This window comes from Macaca nemestrina, chromosome 13 (genome assembly GCF_043159975.1).
Source record: "Macaca nemestrina isolate mMacNem1 chromosome 13, mMacNem.hap1, whole genome shotgun sequence".
Lineage (NCBI taxonomy): Eukaryota > Metazoa > Chordata > Mammalia > Primates > Cercopithecidae > Macaca > Macaca nemestrina.
In genome coordinates, this window is record NC_092137.1 from 119,106,360 (window position 1) to 119,123,908 (window position 17,549).

The 17,549-nt window shown below is 44.3% G+C and overlaps 1 protein-coding gene across 7 annotated transcripts in view; it reads left to right on the forward strand.

Annotated features, from left to right (window-relative positions):
- Positions 1–17,549, forward strand: part of LOC105490094 (ALF transcription elongation factor 3) — a 620,895-nt gene that overhangs the window by 504,619 nt on the left and 98,727 nt on the right. For all 7 annotated transcript variants that reach the window (XM_071077266.1, XM_071077269.1, XM_071077264.1 and 4 more), the window contains one exon: positions 7,260–7,297. In XM_071077266.1, coding sequence (XP_070933367.1) covers positions 7,260–7,297 — 38 coding nt within the window. The remainder of the gene's footprint in view (positions 1–7,259; positions 7,298–17,549) is intronic.

Here is a 17,549-nt window from a genome sequence, read left to right on the forward strand (position 1 = left end):
GTAGATGTGGAAGGAAATTAAACTGTGAAATAAATTAATAAGTACAAGTCTCAACCTGAAAAAGAACAGCAAAAAAGTAAGGCTTTACAAATAGAACTTGTATAAAAATATGTGATTGGGTCTAAATTTTACAGTGTGCTTCAAAAACAGTAAAACACAAACTAAGATTGGCTGCAAGGGCATTTATTCAAGTACTTGAATATGGATACAACATCCTATCACAGGTGCAACAAGCTGATTAAAATCCCTGTGCAGAGATACCTCCTTTATTGTAGCAGAATAAATCTGATACTGTTGATAGCAAAAATGGAGATTACTGACATCCATAATGAAAACACAAAGATATATCCCAACCAGTTGAAACTTAAATCTTTTTCTCTTAGAACAGTAGCAAAATGTAGACCCAGAAACCTCAATCCATTTGACTATTATTGATGTTTCTTACTTAATTGGCATTTAATAACTTCAGTCTCATGTATCCAGCTAGCTACTCAGAGTCACCACTGAAACATCTTGTAGGCAACTTTAACTTCACACACCCAACACTCAATTCTACCTTTGCCCCCTGCTCTTATACCCCCAGTTTAATCCACTTAACAAGTGGATCTCCATCCATACCAGGCACCGAAGCCAGAAACCTGGACCTCACACCTCACGCCTCACGCCTCTCCCTGGCCTGCCACATCCAATCAGTCACCTGTTCCCTCAATCAGACCTTCACAATGTAACACAAGCTCTCTCCGTCTTCACTACTACCATGCTCCTCTCTTGCCCACATCACTGCAATAACCTCAAACTTTGTCCCTTCCTACCCAATTCCATTCGTCATGCAGAAGCCAGCGTGATGTTTGAAAAATCTTATTGCCTCACTCCCTACTATTTTTAAAAGATATATAATAGATTCACAGGAAGTTGCAAAGAACATGTAAACAAGCCCCATGCATGCTTCACCCAGCTTCCCCTAATGTCAACCCTTCGATGACTTTCTATTGTCCTATAGTTAATAGCTAAAATACTTCACTTGACCTCTAAAACCCTTGGGATTGGCCTCATCTTGCTGCGCTGCTGTCCCTACCACTTGCTGAACTGCAGCACGGTGACATCTTGTAGTTCTTCAACTGAGCCAGGATCTAGGTCAGCTCCTGGCCTTTGCTCCCAAACTAGAGCTTCCCTGCCTAGAGCACTCCCCTCACCACCCACCCCCATTTCTCTGATCTGATCATTTTTCTTTATCCTTTAAGCCTCAGCTTTGTTATTTCTTACTTAGTAAGCCTCCGTGGACACTCATTCCAAACAAGGTTTCCTTCATTAGTTGGTTTCAGAGCACCCTGTCCTCTTCAGCCATGCCCCTTGGAATGTAGACTGTTGTGTGTGTGTGTGTGTGTAGCTTTTCATGTCTGTCGCACCTCTAGACACTAAGCACAACATGGCAAGGGCTTTGTCTGTTGTGACTGTCACCCAAGGCAAGTCCAGTGCTTGCACATAGTAGGTGCTTCAGACTGAATTACAAACCTGTCTGGGCGTAAGTTCTGTTTCTATCAAATAAAAAATGGGATCATTCTGAGAGCCCTCTGAATTTCAGCCTCTCCCTTTGTTTTCCTCCCCACTGCAGGATGCATGAACTTGTTCAGTGCTTGACCCAATTACAGTAAGGGCATTTAATTTCCTCTTTGATTTCCCTTCAATAACAGATTGTGACTTGTAATTCATTTAGCATACATTGAAACCTGAATATCTACTGCTTGTGTTCCCAAGCAACAAGCTTGCTATAATAAAGACAGAGAAAATATGTCATCTCTTGAGGAGAACCTGAAAATGGCAATTTCTGGCAGAAAAAAAAGAACATGTTTTGTCTCATAGACTGGAGCTTAGAGTCATTCATGAATGAATAATGAACTCAGGAAAGATCAATGACGTGTTCTCTTAACCCTCTCAACCTATTTTGCTGAGAACTGAATAAAAGGAAAGTTGCAAGGAAGAGATGATGAGAGATTTAGGAAGAGAAAAATATAGTTGCTGTAATGGATAACTCTTTTTTTTTTTTTTTTTTTTTTTTTTTTTTGAGACGGAGTCTCGCTCTGTCGCCCAGGCTGGAGTGCAGTGGCCGGGTCTCAGCTCACTGCAAGCTCCGCCTCCCGGGTTCACGCCATTCTCCTGCCTCAGCCTCCGGAGTAGCTGGGACTACAGGCGCCCGCCACCTCGCCCGGCTAGTTTTTTGTATTTTTAGTAGAGACGGGGTTTCACCATGTTAGCCAGGATGGTCTCGATCTCCTGACCTTGTGATCCGCCCGTCTCGGCCTCCCAAAGTGCTGGGATTACAGGCTTGAGCCACCGCGCCCGGCCAGTAATGGATAACTCTTGAAGGAATGAAATTGGGCGATTCATCTAGTTTACTATGAATGCTCTTTCAAGTTTCAACCATGAGTCACCTAAGTAATTTTTTCTTTGCCATTTAATTCCAATATTTATTTGTTTTATTATTTTCCAATGGTAAAATAAAATAGTGTGCAAAAAACGAAGTTTTTTTTAAAAAGAGGAGTCAGTAAAAACATCTTGGTGTTCTTTGCTCTGGTATATGACATACAATTAATATAATGCCATAAAGGGTTTTTCCCTCAAGGAATTATTTTAAACATCTAACATAAACTCCTCTTCTTTCATAATCGATGATGAGTTTTTGTAAAATTTTTAATGATGTAGAATAACTGCAAATTCAATAGCACAGTGAAAATCGGTCATTAAAAAATAGCAGAACAGGCTAGGTGCAGTGGTGCTTGCCTGTAATCCCAGCACTTTGGGAGACTGAGGCGGGCGGATCACTTGAGGTCAGGAGTTCAAGACCAGCCTAACATGGTGAAACCCCATCTTTACTAAATACAAGAAATTAGCTGGGTATGGTGGCATGGGCCTGTAATTCCAGCTACTGGGAGGTTGAGGCAGGAGAATCGCTTGAACCAGGGAGGCAGAGGTTGCAGTGAGCCGAGGTCGTATCACTGCACTCCAGCCTGGGCAACAAGAGCAAAACAATATCTAAAAAAAAAAAAAAAAAATAGCAGTGCAGGCAATTGATGGTGCTAAGTACCACGGTGTTGCATGCATGGTAGCATACATCATGTGACAGATTGGAAGAGTGAAGAATGACAGGAGAACACTGCTTAGTGCCCGGTAGGGTGCTCTGTCTCTCAGCCGAGAAGGACCTTTTGTTCCCAGCATCATGCCAGTCTGCTAAAGGAAAGCAGCCCTTGTTCCAAGCTTCCAACTCAGCTTATATTAGAAGACGGGGCTGACATCAGTCCTGTGGCGTTGCCAACAGGTACCGCCACCTGGGATGCCTCAATTCCTAGGCACTCCAGTGGTGGCCAGGCAGCAGTGTTTCTTGCTTTTTGTTTGTTTGTGTTCCTTTTGCTTTTTAAATCATTTTCTGACAAGCCGCACACCAACAAGCACTGTTTCCGTATCACAGAAGGAGGCGGGAGAGAAAAGAGTCAATAGCCTTTTAAAATATTGACAGCCTTGGTCTATTTCCATGGCTAAGGGGAAATTCAGATGCCATGTTGAAGGTTTCTATTGAACTTTTAGTCACACCTCTTACGATTTCTGTTATTCCAGGAATAGCCAGTCTCTGATGGCTCCTGCTGAGATGATGTTAAGAGACAAGACTCATAATACGTTCCACCTTTCTTTGGGGCAGTTCAAAAATACTTCTTGTATATTCAGCCAAACAGTCAGGAGTAGGGAGTTAAGTTCGACTCAAGTATCGCTGCCTAAAGCGAAAGCCGTCTTGCTGAGTGAGAGGGAAACTCTCCAGGAGACAGACCTGCCAGCAGTGATGCCACCTGTTGCCTGCTGGGTGCGTTTTATCGGCATGCTCTGGGCTGGCTCCCTGGAGGAGCCCAGGAGGACTGAGGGGAGAGGGAAGCACCATCCCTGGAGGTGTCTGTGTGGGCTCCTCGGGCTCCAGTCCTCTTCCCCTGCCTCTCGCTGCTCCCTCAGCTCTCCTTATCAAGAAGATCGGTGGATCTGCATTTTTTTTATCTGTTGAGGTAATCCTATGACACTGGAATGCCAGGACAAGGGGTCTTCATTTAGAATCTAGGGAATGAGGAGGGGACAGTAACCCCTTGGATTGTCCATAGTAGCCTGGACACGGACTGACTGTCTCTTTCAGCACCCCATCCAGATGAGGAAAGGGTGGTTGGGAAACTACGTCGGAGGTTGAAGGCCAGACGCAAGGCAAATGAATGGCGAAACCTGTCCCAGAATGTCGGACTCTCCACCCCCGGCTCGACAGACTAGATGGTTTTCCTAATTCGGTGTTGTCGCATTACTTAGGGAAGTTGTCTCAGTTCCTCTTACCTTTGCCAGGCCCCGGAGCTCATGTTCGCTACGTCCCTTCTTTTGGCTCTCATTTCATTCCTACTCTGCCGCACTGTTTCTCGGCGGACACCCTTTGTCATTTTAAGGGGACAATTCTTCATCGTACAAGGGACCTTCCTGCTCTCTGAAGGGCGTTAGTAACCCTGGCCCCAGACACTAACTTCTATTATTGATCCCCCTCATGAATGTAATGCACAGAAACACCCTCATCAATTCCCAGACACCCAGGGTTTGGGAGTCATGGGTGCCCTGGTTGAGAGCTGCTGCCAGAGGCTGGGACAGGCCCCTGCTGTGCCATCTAACCCAGTACTACCGATGCCTCCGCTCTCCTGACCACATCCCTCCTTGTCTGTAAAATTAGGCTCAGATTTCAGTGGGAAGGCTTCCCCGACTGATTCGTTCCTCTAACATTTACTCAGCAGATATGTACGGACACCTGCTCACAGTGCCAGGCACCATTTGAGGAGCGGCCACCCATCCCTGCCCCTTCCTGACACTGCCCCGCCTTAATCTTTCATGTCCATGTTATTCTAAAAGTGTACCGAGGTCATCCAGCTCCTACCTAGGAAGGAGCTTTTCTGGGACAATGACTACTTCTACTTTTGTTTTTATCCCAAGATGTGAAACTGTCACCAAGGGTATATTTTATTTCCATAACAGGGAAAATGGTTCTGAGGTGTCATTTTTTTCTAACCGAAAGATTCTATTTTTCCTGATACCTAAATGTGATGGGGGATCAGCATGACAAGTATTGTGAGTTCCTTGGTCAACAGTAAACGCAGGCCAGGCACGGTTGCTCACACCTGTAATCCCAGCACTTTGGGAGGCAGAGGTGGGTGGATCATTTGAGGTCAGGAGTTCGAGACTAGCTTGGCCAACATGGTGAGACCCCCGTCTCTACTAAAAATACAAAAATTAGCTGGACATGGTGGCAAGCGCCTGGAATCCCAGCTACCCGGGAGGCTGAGGCAGGAGAATCATTTCAACCCAGAGGGCAGAGGTTGCAGTGAGCTGAGATCATGCCACTACACTCCAGCCTGGGCAACAGAGAGAGACTCTGTCTCAGAAAAAAAAAAAAAAAAAAACCAGTAAACGTGACTTGTGCATCATGCAAGGAGGAAAGGACCATTGCACATTCCTTGTTTCCCGGTGCATGCTGAGTAGACCTGGTCTGCTGACCTCCCAATCATGACTTCTGAGACAGACAGCATCGTATGCCGTCTGCCTGCCTTGGCCTCATTGGGCCCAGAGATAGAAGGCAAATGGGTGAAAAATAGAATAGCCAGAGAAAAGGAAAGCAAGTACAAACTTAGGAGAATCTGATGGAGAACTGGAGCCTTTTGTTTTGTTTTGTTTTGTTTTGTTTTTTTGAGACGGACTTTCACTGTTGTTGCCCAGGCTGGAGCACAATGGCACAATCTCGGCTCACTGCAACCTCTGCCTCCCGGGTTCAAGAGATTCTCCTGACTCAGCCTCCCAAGTAGCTGGAATTACAGGCATGTGCCACTACGCCTGGCTAATTTTGTACTTTTAGTAGAGATGGGGTTTCTCCATGTTGGTCAGGCTGGTCTCGAACTCCCAACCTCAGGTGATCCACCCACCTTGGCCTCCCAAAGTACTGGGATTACAGGCGTGAGCCACCGTGCCCAGCCAAAATGGAGCCTTCTTCATATCTTTTCTTTTAGTTTTTTATTATGGGAAATTTCAGCACACACACCCACATTAATTTTAGTAGACCAAAAAAAGCAAGAAACAAATCAATACATTTTCAATACAAAATGAAAGTTTTGTTCATCTCATGTAGGGAAGTAGCCAGAATAATATAAGAACCTGCCCCGTGCTCATTGCCGAACATCAGCAGTTCTCAACCCAGGGCCATCTTATCTATGTATGTGCCCACTCACTCTGCCCTTCTCCCACTGTTTTTTGTGTTTATTTTATTTTATTTTATTTTATTTTATTTTATTTTATTTTATTTTATTTTATTTTTTTGAGATGGAGTCTTGCTCTTGTTGCCCAGGCTGGAGTGCAGTGGCATGATCTTGGCTCACTGCAACCTCTGCCTTCCAGTTTCAAGCGATTCTCCTGCCTCAACCTCCTGAGTAGCTGGGGTTACAGGCACCCGCCACCACGCGCAGCTAACTTTTGTGTTTTTAGTAGAGATGGGATTTCACCATGTTGACCAAGCTGGTCTTGAACTCCTGACCTCAGGTGATCCACCCGCCTCAGCCTCCCAAAGTGTTGCGATTACAGGCATAAGGGACCACACGCAGCCCTCCCCGTATATTATTTTAAAGCAAATCCCAACATCAGATAATTGTATCCATTAACATTTCTATGTGAATTTTAAAAACCATTGCCATAATATCATTATGCCTAAAACAAAGCAATAATCCCTTGAGATTTCTAGTGGCGTTCCATATTCCAACTGTAGAAACTTTTTCAATCTGAAATCTGAGTGAGAAATTACACCTTCATTGGGAAAGAAGCTACAAAGAAACCAAAACAGACCTTTTTGTTTTCTTATAGGAAAGAACAATAAAACAATGGGAAAGTGATTTCAGAGAAGTAGCTGTGGTCTTTGCCAATTGCCGGAGGCCTGTCCAGGCTTACCTGGGTGCAGTCCTTTGGCACCCCCAAACTCACTCCCTGTTTGCAAGTGTGCATTGCCAGGCTTCAGTTAACTCTCCGTGAAGGTTCATTTCATCGCACACATTTTACAACAGTGCTTTCTACTACATTGCTAGTCGTTTAAAATTTGGCCACATGGCAAAAATGTGTGTAACACAGGGTTTTTGTTTTTTTTTTAAGTGTTGATTGAGCACATAATTCAAAAGTCAGAATATTAAATAAACATCTCTGCCCTTTCTTTCTTCCAACAGGCAGCTCAGAGAACGGCTCTCCGCACTCTGTCTGACAGGTACATTTTGTCATTTTTATGAACTATAAATTGCTTTATGAAACATTGAGCCCTATTGTGGCATATAATTCATAATCAGATTTTGTCCCTAAAGTATCTGTGAACTGGGATGTTAAACATTTTGCATGCTTGGATTTGTCATGCATGTGTGGAGTTTATCACTGCAAAAATCGCCTTGTTGTATTTCATAGCAAATATGAAGAATCCCTTGTTGTGCAATGAAACAAGAGACAAGAAACTTAGAGAGAGAGGCCTGAATGGTGCGGTAAATTCTGAACTTTGGAATTGGCTGAGCTCTAAGCTCATTGTTCAGCAATAAGTACTTCATTTATTTTGAGATGTTTTCTTCGGACTTTTTCCATATCATTTCACTGGGAGCTATCTATCTTTTGATAAGATTCTCTCTCTTGAAATATTTTATGCACATAACCCAACAACTCACGGTCCCACGTGCTTGACTTTTTACTCCTTGCTTTGGCTTCTTTCTCCTGACGTGTGTTACTGAGTGAGATGTGTAAACCTCATCAGGAAATACACACAGGCTCTATTTTATATCCTGCTTTGTCTGAAAGGCTGGAGACAGAGAGTTGAATGAGGGTGTGTAAAGTCACTTTCTAGAATAGGCCAGACCCTTGGTTTGGTTTGGTTGGTTTTGGTTTTGGTTTTTTCACTTACTAAGATTGGAGAGAGAGTGTGTGTGTGTGCGCGTGCGCACGCGTGTGCATGTTTTAAGGAACTTACTAAGATTGGAGAGAGAGAGTGTGTGTGCGCGTGCACACGCGTGTGCATGTTTTAAGGAACTTACTAAGATTGGAGAGAGTGTGTGTGTGCGTGCGTGCGCACGCGTGTGCATGTTTTAAGGAACTTACTAAGATTGGAGAGAGTGTGTGTGTGTGTGCGTGCGCACGCGTGTGCATGTTTTAAGGAACTTACTAAGATTGGAGAGAAAGTGTGTGTGCGCGCGTGCGCACGCATGTGCATGTTTTAAGGAACTTACTAAGATTGGAGAGAGAGTGTGTGTGCGTGCGTGCGCACACGTGTGCATGTTTTAAGGAACTTACTAAGATTGGAGAGAGAGTGTGTGTGCGTGCGCACGCGTGTGCATGTTTTAAGGAACTTACTAAGATTGGAGAGAGAGTGTGTGTGTGTGCGTGTGCACGCGTGTGAATGTTTTAAGGAACTTACTAAGATTGGAGAGAGAGTGTGTGTGTGTGCGTGCGCACGCGTGTGCATGTTTTAAGGAACTTACTAAGATTGGAGAGAGAGTGTGTGTGTGTGTGCGTGCGCACGCGTGTGCATGTTTTAAGGAACTTACTAAGATTGGAGAGAGAGTGTGTGTGTGTGCGTGCGCACGCGTGTGCATGTTTTAAGGAACTTACTAAGATTGGAGAGAGAGTGTGTGTGTGCGCGTGCACACGCGTGTGCATGTTTTAAGGAACTTACTAAGATTGGAGAGAGAGTGTGTGTGTGCGCGTGCACACGCGTGTGCATGTTTTAAGGAACTTACTAAGATTGGAGAGAGAGTGTGTGTGTGTGCGCGTGCGCACGTGTGTGCATGTTTTAAGGAACTGTCAGGAGGTAAAGAGGAAGTACCTGTGTGTCTCCACAGCATTAAAAGCAGCAGGAGGAGCTGTGCCTTGCCTGGCTGGCTGGCACCTCCTCATTGTCTAGCTAACCTTCACCACCTTGCCTTTCTTTCCAGTTCCTTTTTCATGGAATGAGCCATCATTGACTGTGTAAACCAGCTTAGCTTGGTGCTTCCTCCAAAGTAAAACCTGTCACTTAGGCGAATTATCTGGTGTGCGTGAGTGAAAAGCATTTTCTGTGTGGTGGCAGACTGAGCATGAGTATTTTTATTTCCATTACAAAACGTTCCCCATGACAACCACACAAGCCTGTGTGTCCTGAGTGGCTGGCACATGATCTTCTGGAATTGCTTTTGGGATTTTCACAAAAGCTGATGACTGCGGTGCTTCTGAGTATGTTAGTAGGAGGAGGAAAGAGTCTAGATCAAAACACATTTAGAATATAACGTAGGCATTTCTTTCCTATACATATTTCTTTTCTGTCTCTGACTTTTCTTCTTAAGTAAGCAATTCCTTCAACAAAATGCACTGAGACGCAAGGGAAAACCCTCAAAGTTTACAAAACTTTGTCATTGTTAACGAGTACAAGATTTCTTTTGGGGATGATGATGTTGTAGAAATAGATTATGGTGATGGTTGCACATCCTTGTAAGTATACCAGACCGCTGAATTGTATGCTTTAAATGGGTGAACTTTATGGAATGTAAATTATATTTTAGTAAAGCTACACATATAAATACAAAATGTCATTACGACCTTTAGTAGAATGAATCAAAACCTATTTTAGTAAAATATGGATTCATTTTGAAGACATGGTCGCAAATACAAAGACGATTCATCAGAAACTAGGACTGATACATTTGAAGATTTCTTCCCAAAAGATATACGACTTTGTCCTAAAGAGAAAATGTGCGTAGATTTTAATGATGAACAATGCCATTTCCTTTTTTTCTGATATTTTCACAAAAAAATCCCTTGTCAAGCCCATTCCTCACCCAAAAACAGAGGTTTTCACTGTCACCATTCTTCTTACACATTTCTTTATTCTCAAATATAATAGGGCATTTCCCTTACTGTACTGTAGCTCTTTTTGTTTTCTTTTTTTTTTTTTTTTTTTTTTTTTTTTTTTTGGTGAGACAGAGATTTACTCTTGTTGCCCAGGCTGGAGTGCAATGGCGCGATCTCAGCTCACCACATCCTCCGCCTCCCAGGTTCAAGCAATTCTCCTGCCTCAGCCTCCCGAGTAGCTGGAATTATAGGCATGTGTCATCACGCCTGGCTAATTTTGTATTTTTAGTAGAGACAGAGTTTCACCATATTGCCCAGGCTGATCTCAAACTCCTGACCTCAGGTGATCCGCCCAGCTCGGCCTCCCAAAGTGCTGGGATTATAGGCGTGAGCCACTGCGCCCGGCCATGTAGCACTTTTTCTATTCAGAATTGGTCATTTCAAAGTGATGAGTTGACCTTGTCTGCTATTCTAGCAATGCGGTTGTGTAAAGCGACCTTCTCTGTGCTTTTTCTTTTTTCTTTTTTTTTTTCTTCAACTTGTATTTTAAGCTCAGGGGCACATGTGCAGGATATGCAGGTTTGTTACATGGGTCAATGTGTACAATGGTGGTTTGCTGCACCTGTCAACCCATCACCTAGGTATTAAGCCCAGCGTCTGTTAGCTGTTCTTCCTGATGTTCTCCCTCCCCCGACACCTCACCGGCAGGCCCCAGTGTATGTTTCCCCTCTTGGGTCTCATCATTCAGCTCCCACTTACAAGTGAGAACATGCAGTGTTTGTTTTTCTGTTCCTGCATTAGTTTGCTGAGGATAATGGCTCCACCCCTGTCCCTGCAAAGGACATGATCTTGTTCCTTTTTATGGCTGTAGAGTATTTTATGGCATATGTGTACCATATTTTCTTTACCCAGTCTATCATTAATGGGCATTTGGGTTGATTCCATGTCTTCGCTATTGTGAACAGTGCTGCAATGAACATACAGGTGCATATGCCTTTATAGTAGAATGATTTATATTCCTTTGGGTATATACCCATTAATGGGATTGCTGGATCATATGCTATTTCTGCCTCTAGGTCTTTGAGGAATCGCCACAATGTCTTCCACAATGGTTGAACTAATTTACACTCCCACAAACAGTGTACAAACATTCGTTTTTCTCCACAGCCTCTCCAGCATCTGTTGTTTTTTGACTTTTCAATAACAGCCATTCTTTTTCTATTGTATATTTGCTACGAATTCAGGGCCACAGAAGTAGTCCCCATAAGTGATAAGCATCTGTAACCATTTCAAGATAGAAATTTCAAGATAGAAATTTCAAGATGGAAATTAAAACCCTTCTTCAAAATAATGATTTTAAAATACCTACTGAATTAATTGCATTCATATTTTCTAGTTTGTAAGTAGAGAATAACTTATCAAGCAACAGATGTCATTTTCTATCACATTACTTACTCTTTTGAATAAACCAATATTTTCTAGAAAAATGCCCCAAGTGCCTCAAGTCAGGCTACTTACTGTATGACTTGCCTAATGTTCTGTCTGCCAGAGGAACCTCAGGGTGGGAATGGAATTGAGTAAAGGTCTCCCCAGGTCCTGAATATCCCAAAGTGGGGTTCTAGGCCCAATACCTCTGGCTACTTGGAGCCTGGTATGAAGCTATTATACATTCGTTTACACAAACCATCCTGGTTTCGTAAACTTTTTGCTTTGAGCCTGTTATCAGCTCTTTATAGAAAATTCCATAATGATTAGGTCATGCCTTCCTCTTTGTTCTTGGAGGAAGAAGCACTTTTCAGACCTCACAAGGTGCTTCCTGAGTTCTGTAATTCTGGGATGGGACAGAAAAGCCCACCCTGGCTCTGGCCATGCACACTGGCTCCTCATGGAGGAGCATGTCTGTGACACACTCTGGGTCTTATCCTCCTTCAGGTCCTCAGTGTCCTGCAAGTTTGCTCATCCGTGGGCTCATTTCACTTCCACTGAGCCTCAACCCTGAGTGTCCAGTGAACACAAGGACATTTAGACAAGGCCGGAGCTATTGTGTTCCAAGATGTACAAATCGATGATGAAACAGGATTTCATTGACTTGGGTTTGGTGGAAGGACATGAGTTTACACTGTTGGAAGCCGGTTTTTGTTCTCTGTTTCCCTATAAGAAAACCTGACTTCAAAGCCTTGAGATCTGACCTGATGAGGCCAGTTATACAAAAAAGAAAGAGGTGCATTTCCCTTTCCCTTGCTAGACTCCGTCTCAAAAAAAAAAAAAAAAAAAAAAATCTCATCCCTCTGGGGTGCTGGAGGTTGGAGAATGTCCAGACGTCTTTGGAAAGTCAATCTTATCTTTTCATTTCTCCAGTCTCCTGGTTTATTTTCTAAATTGGCATTCCAGCACAAATCCAATATCTGACAGTTCAGACTGTATGCTTTAAAGTTCAGAGAATCTTCTGTAATCGACGCACAATCTTGATAAATTAAAACTGTGATGTTTCCATTACATAAATGTTAAAAATCAGCTGTGATCATCCCCCAAAAAACCTTTTCCTTTGCTTGGTCTTGCCTGACCAATGGACTTAATTTATGACTCACCCCAAATAGGCAAAATGTACTTTCAGGGTGAAACTGGATCACCATGGCAAGCCGAACGGGAGTTTGGGCTTCAGCCCCACTCGCTTGCACCTGCTGCCCACCAGTGACGCAAGGGGTCGTGACGGAAGGGGTGTGTGAGAGTGGGATGGTGCGTTGTCTGTTCTTTTCTACCCCTGACAGTAGAATATTTAAATCTATTTTATACCACTGAGAGTCAGCTGGCCTACCAGAGGCCCATTTATGTCCCCCAAAAATGAAAAAAGCAGACAAACAGGGCAAGAAGAGATGGCAAAATTCTTTTTTCTTTTCTGGTTTTTGAGACCGGGTCTCACTCTGTCACCCAGGGTGGAGTGCAGTGGTGCGATCACAGCTCACTGCAGCCTCGAGCGATCTCGGCCCTCCCCATGCCCTGCCCAGTGCCACGGTAGCCACCACGCCCGGCTAATTTTTGGACTTTTCGTAGAGGCGGGGCTTCGCCATGTTGCCCAGACAGGTCTTGAACTCCTGGGCTCAAGTGATCTGCCTGCCTTGGCCTCCCAAAGTGCTGGATTACAGGTGTGAGCCACTGCACGCGGCCCGGCAAAGTTCTTGACAAAGTAAACAGGCCAATTATAAGAAAATCTCAGTTTGTAAAGGGACGCAATTCGTCTCACTTACTCCCTGCTTATTGTGTGCCTCTCACGTGCTTTTTCTTCTTATGGGTCGATGTATTTGATGCTGGTTGGTAGAGACAAAGAAAGAGGCATGAACAGGATAAAGGTGGATCTTTGGTGTGGACCCTCTGCACGGCGAAAGATGCCACATCACCTCCAATGTAGAAAATACGCAAAGTGCTGTTAGGAAGAAGCAAGGATATGTGGGCAGCATACGAAGTGCCTTGAATACGATTAACTTCCCTTCATGAGTAGTCAATAGTAGATAACTCTGATCAAAAAAGGGATCCGTGTGATTTATCAAGCTGAGCAACTGTGCATCTGCAGAGAAGCTGGAGGTCAATCTTGAAATCCAGGGCAAGAGGAGCACTAGGCAATTGCCAGGACTAAGAAGTTAATCATACCCTTGGACTGCTTCCATCTGTCTCAGAGCGAGAGCACTGCTCTCGGCGAGCAGGCATGCTTTATAGCAGCCGACCAGGAATTAATATTTTCTGTGAAACCTCAAGCATCATTTGCAGTAACTTGGGTTTTATAAAAATGGAACATAATTTTATATGAATAAATCACATTCAGCTAGAAATATGAGAGGCTGCAAAAAATTATGCTTGACTTAAAAAAAAAAAAAGACAGAGGAACGAGCAAAAAAGCCAACATGAAAACAGTTGTTGAAGCGATGGCACTTGGAGGGCACAAATAGCCATGTGGTTAAATTGTGCATATAATCATCTTCTGAAATGTCAGCCTGCGACTCCAGCAATGGCTACATTTTTATAGCCTTGGAGATGCATCACCAGACTGTAACCTGTCTGCCCATCTGGCAGGATCTCAGGCCCAAGATCCATTTATATTGAAATCCAAACAACTGCCATTGATTTATTCATTTATTTCACAAATATTTACTGAGCGCATCCAGCATGCTCCTTGGGGTGCTGCGCTGGGGCTGGGGGTGCCGATATGAGAAGCAGCCGTGTGGCTGTGCTCTTGGCTTCACCAGCCAGGCGAGTGTTGCCTTTGCAAGGAGAAAGGACTCGAGGCTCACACATTTGCTGCCCTCAGTTTTGTCCTTTCTTGAATCAATCTCACACATCAAATCTCCTTGTTGCCCATTAGGGAGAATATAATGAAATCAAGTAAATGAGGAATTGCCTAAAACTAAGGGAGTTTCACCTCCACGTAGGTAGAAGAATGTGAAATGGTCTGTCAGAAGCCAGATCAGAAATGGCCCCATAGCAAGGTGGGGAGGGCAGGTGCCTGCCTGGCAGGGTGGGAGGTTGAATTCAGCTTCATCTTCCTGACCCCTTGTCAAGTGGACCAGCTCCAGCCAAATAAAGGAAGTGTGTTGGAGTGGCCACCAGCACAGAAGTGTACCTTTCTGGATAATGTGTCATCCAGTCCCTGGCCATGTGAGAGGACAGGCACAATTGCCACACAGTAGTAACAGTCTCTTCTTTAAGGGTCAAAAAAAAAAAAAAAGAGGAGGAGGTGGAGCACTTTTAAGAAAGTGTGAAGGTTCCATGAAGATGTGAAGGTGGTGTGCTGGCAGGTGCACATCAACTCTGCCCTGAGGCCCTCAGCAGTGTTCCATCTCCCCGAAGCAAGACGGCTCCTTATAAAGAAGTCTTTTAGGGCCGGGCACGGTGGCTCACACCTGTAATCCTAGCACTTTGGGAGGCCGAGGCAGGCGGATCACGAGGTCAGGAGTTCAAGACCAGCATGAACAACATGGTGAAACCCCGTCTCTACTAAAAATTCAAAAATTAGCCAGGCATGGTGGCACGCGCCTGTAATCCCAGCTACTCAGGGGGCTGAGGCAGGAGAATCGCTTGAACCCGGGAGGCTGGGGTTGCAGTGAGCCGAGATCACACCATTGCACTCCAGCCTGGGCGACAGAGCAAGACTCTGTTTCAAAAAAATAAAAAAGTCTTTAAAGAAAAGAAGTCTTTTAAGTATGCCATGTGAATAAAAACTTTTAAAAAATCCATTCCCTCAAGCATTTATCCCTTGTGTTATACTCTTTTAGTTATTTTTAAGTGTACAATTAAGTTGCGAATAAAAACTTGCAGAGCTTTAGAGTTTAGAATCACTATCACATTTACTGCCTCATTTTATGGTCCTCACAACAACCCTGAAAGATAGATAGGACCCATTTTACAGATGAGAAAACTGAGCCTCGAACAGGTGATGTGACTCACCCAGGGCCACACAGGAGCAAGTGGCAGAGCCAGGACTAGATCCCAGGTCCCTGGACTCCCAGTCAATATGATTCTCTTGCCTCCCATCATGCACCAGTAGAGCAGCTTGGCTGGGGTCAGAGATAGGAGGTTTGGGCCACGTTTTGCATCTTAACATTATTTCTGGCTTGGTAACCTTTTTATCTCTAGCACCTAGCACAGTACCTGGCAATTAGGAGACACTGTAAGTCATTTGATAAATGAATGGATGAACTAGACCAATGCTTTGTGGTTAAAATAATGGCAACTTTGGGCTTAAAAGAGAAAATAATTTTTTGCAACTGTGGCTATCCATCCTTGCAGCAGATGCCTCAGGAGTCAGAGGTAGATGATCAGGGGCTCATCGCTAAGTGTCTCAAAGAGGTGTTCATGCCTGCTTGTTTGGATGTTATAGAATCCACAAACACACAGGGGGAAGAAATGGAAAAATGAGAAAAAAACTCAGTCCAAAAGTCGGCAAGAAAGTTCCAAAAAAAAGATCAAAACCACTCAGTATGATGAAATTAGAGTGGAATTAGATTAGAAACTCAGTAACAAAAGAGAACTATAGGATGCTATCCAGAAGTCTCTTGTACCACATCAGGGTTGGGCCAGATAGCTGCTGGCTCCTCCCTCCTTCTCCTGTCCCCTGATTTTTGTGCTTTGTATACTGTTGACATGACTTAAAATGTGCTATCTTCACCAACTCTTCATACTTATGTTTTTCATTTGTACTTCTTCATTCATTCAGTGAATATTGACAGTACTGAATCCCTAGAATGGTAGGGATTCTTCTGGTCTCCGTAGAAGACCAAAAAATTCATTACCCATGGATTCCACTCGCAGGGAATCTACAGTGTGGTAGAGGACATGTAGGCACATGCATGAATACTGAGTATATTACAATGCCGACATACACATAAGTAGTCATAGATCTCCTTAGAACAGTCGCGTGTCCGGTAGTATACTGAGCATCTCACATACCTTACTTTATTTAATCCTCATGACAACTCTCTCAGTGAGGAAGGAAGAATGCAATGTGAGGGCCTTAAAGAGACATTTTTCATGAAAGTCCATTTCATTTCATTTCATGTTCTTTTGTTGTTGTTGTTGTTTTCTTGAGACAGAGTCTCACTCTGTCATCCAGGCTGGACTAGTGACCCAGGCTGGAGCAGTAGCGCGATCTCAGTTCACTGCAACCTCCACCTCCCGGGTTCAAATGATTCTCATGCCTCAGCCTCCGAAGTAGCTGGAATTATAGGCATGAGCCGCCATACCCAGCTAATTTTAGTATTTTCAGTAGAGATGGTGTTTCACCGTGTTGGCCAGGCTGGTCTCCAGCTCCTGACCTCAGGTGATCCGCCCACCCCAGCCTCGCAAAGTGCTGGAATTACAGGCGTGAGCCACCGCACCTGGCCTCATTTCATGTTCTAAAGTACTCTCCCTGAAGTCCTAGTGAGTCTTGGTTTCCAAACGCAGGTAATTCACCCCCAGTCTTACAGCTGGAAAGCCACAGAGTGTCTATGCGGCTCCAGAGTTGGTGCTTTTAGCGACTTCAGTAGCAGCCCTCTGCGTCAGACTATGAAGAAATCAGTGTCACTGAGGGACACAGGTATAACATTACCCTACTCCCTGATTACAGGGGAAGGAGAATGGGGAGGGGACATATGAGGTGTCATGTGGAGGACAGGAAGCATCAGGTGACCCAGGAGTGGAGAAGGGAGGAGAACACAGAAGGAATGACCTGGGCAGGGCCAGGCTGCAGGGTGGACAGGGAGTGGCAGGCCTCCCTTCTGTGGCTGTGGGCGTCCGAGTAGAAAGTGTGAGGCCAGCTCTAGACAGCGGCCAATGCAAGGAGGCATGGGAGGGGTCTTCTGCTATGCAGCACATCCCTCAAGCATGGGATCAAGCCTCTTCTTCCGCGGAAAACTTAAACAGCCAACTGCCCCAGCGCCCGCAGCTCCTATTGCATAAGCACCTCATGTAATTCCTGGCACAGGCCAGCTTACAGTCTCTGCCTCCTTTATGTATTTATGTCTGGTCTCAACTACTGAGAGCAAGAACCACATCCTGACTATTAGTAGTACTTTATACAAAATGACTGCTCAATCATGACTTATCGAATGCACTAAGACCAAGAATGCAAATGATGGCACTCATTTATGCTGTCATGATAAGGAGACAAGAAAGCAAAAGCAAAAAAC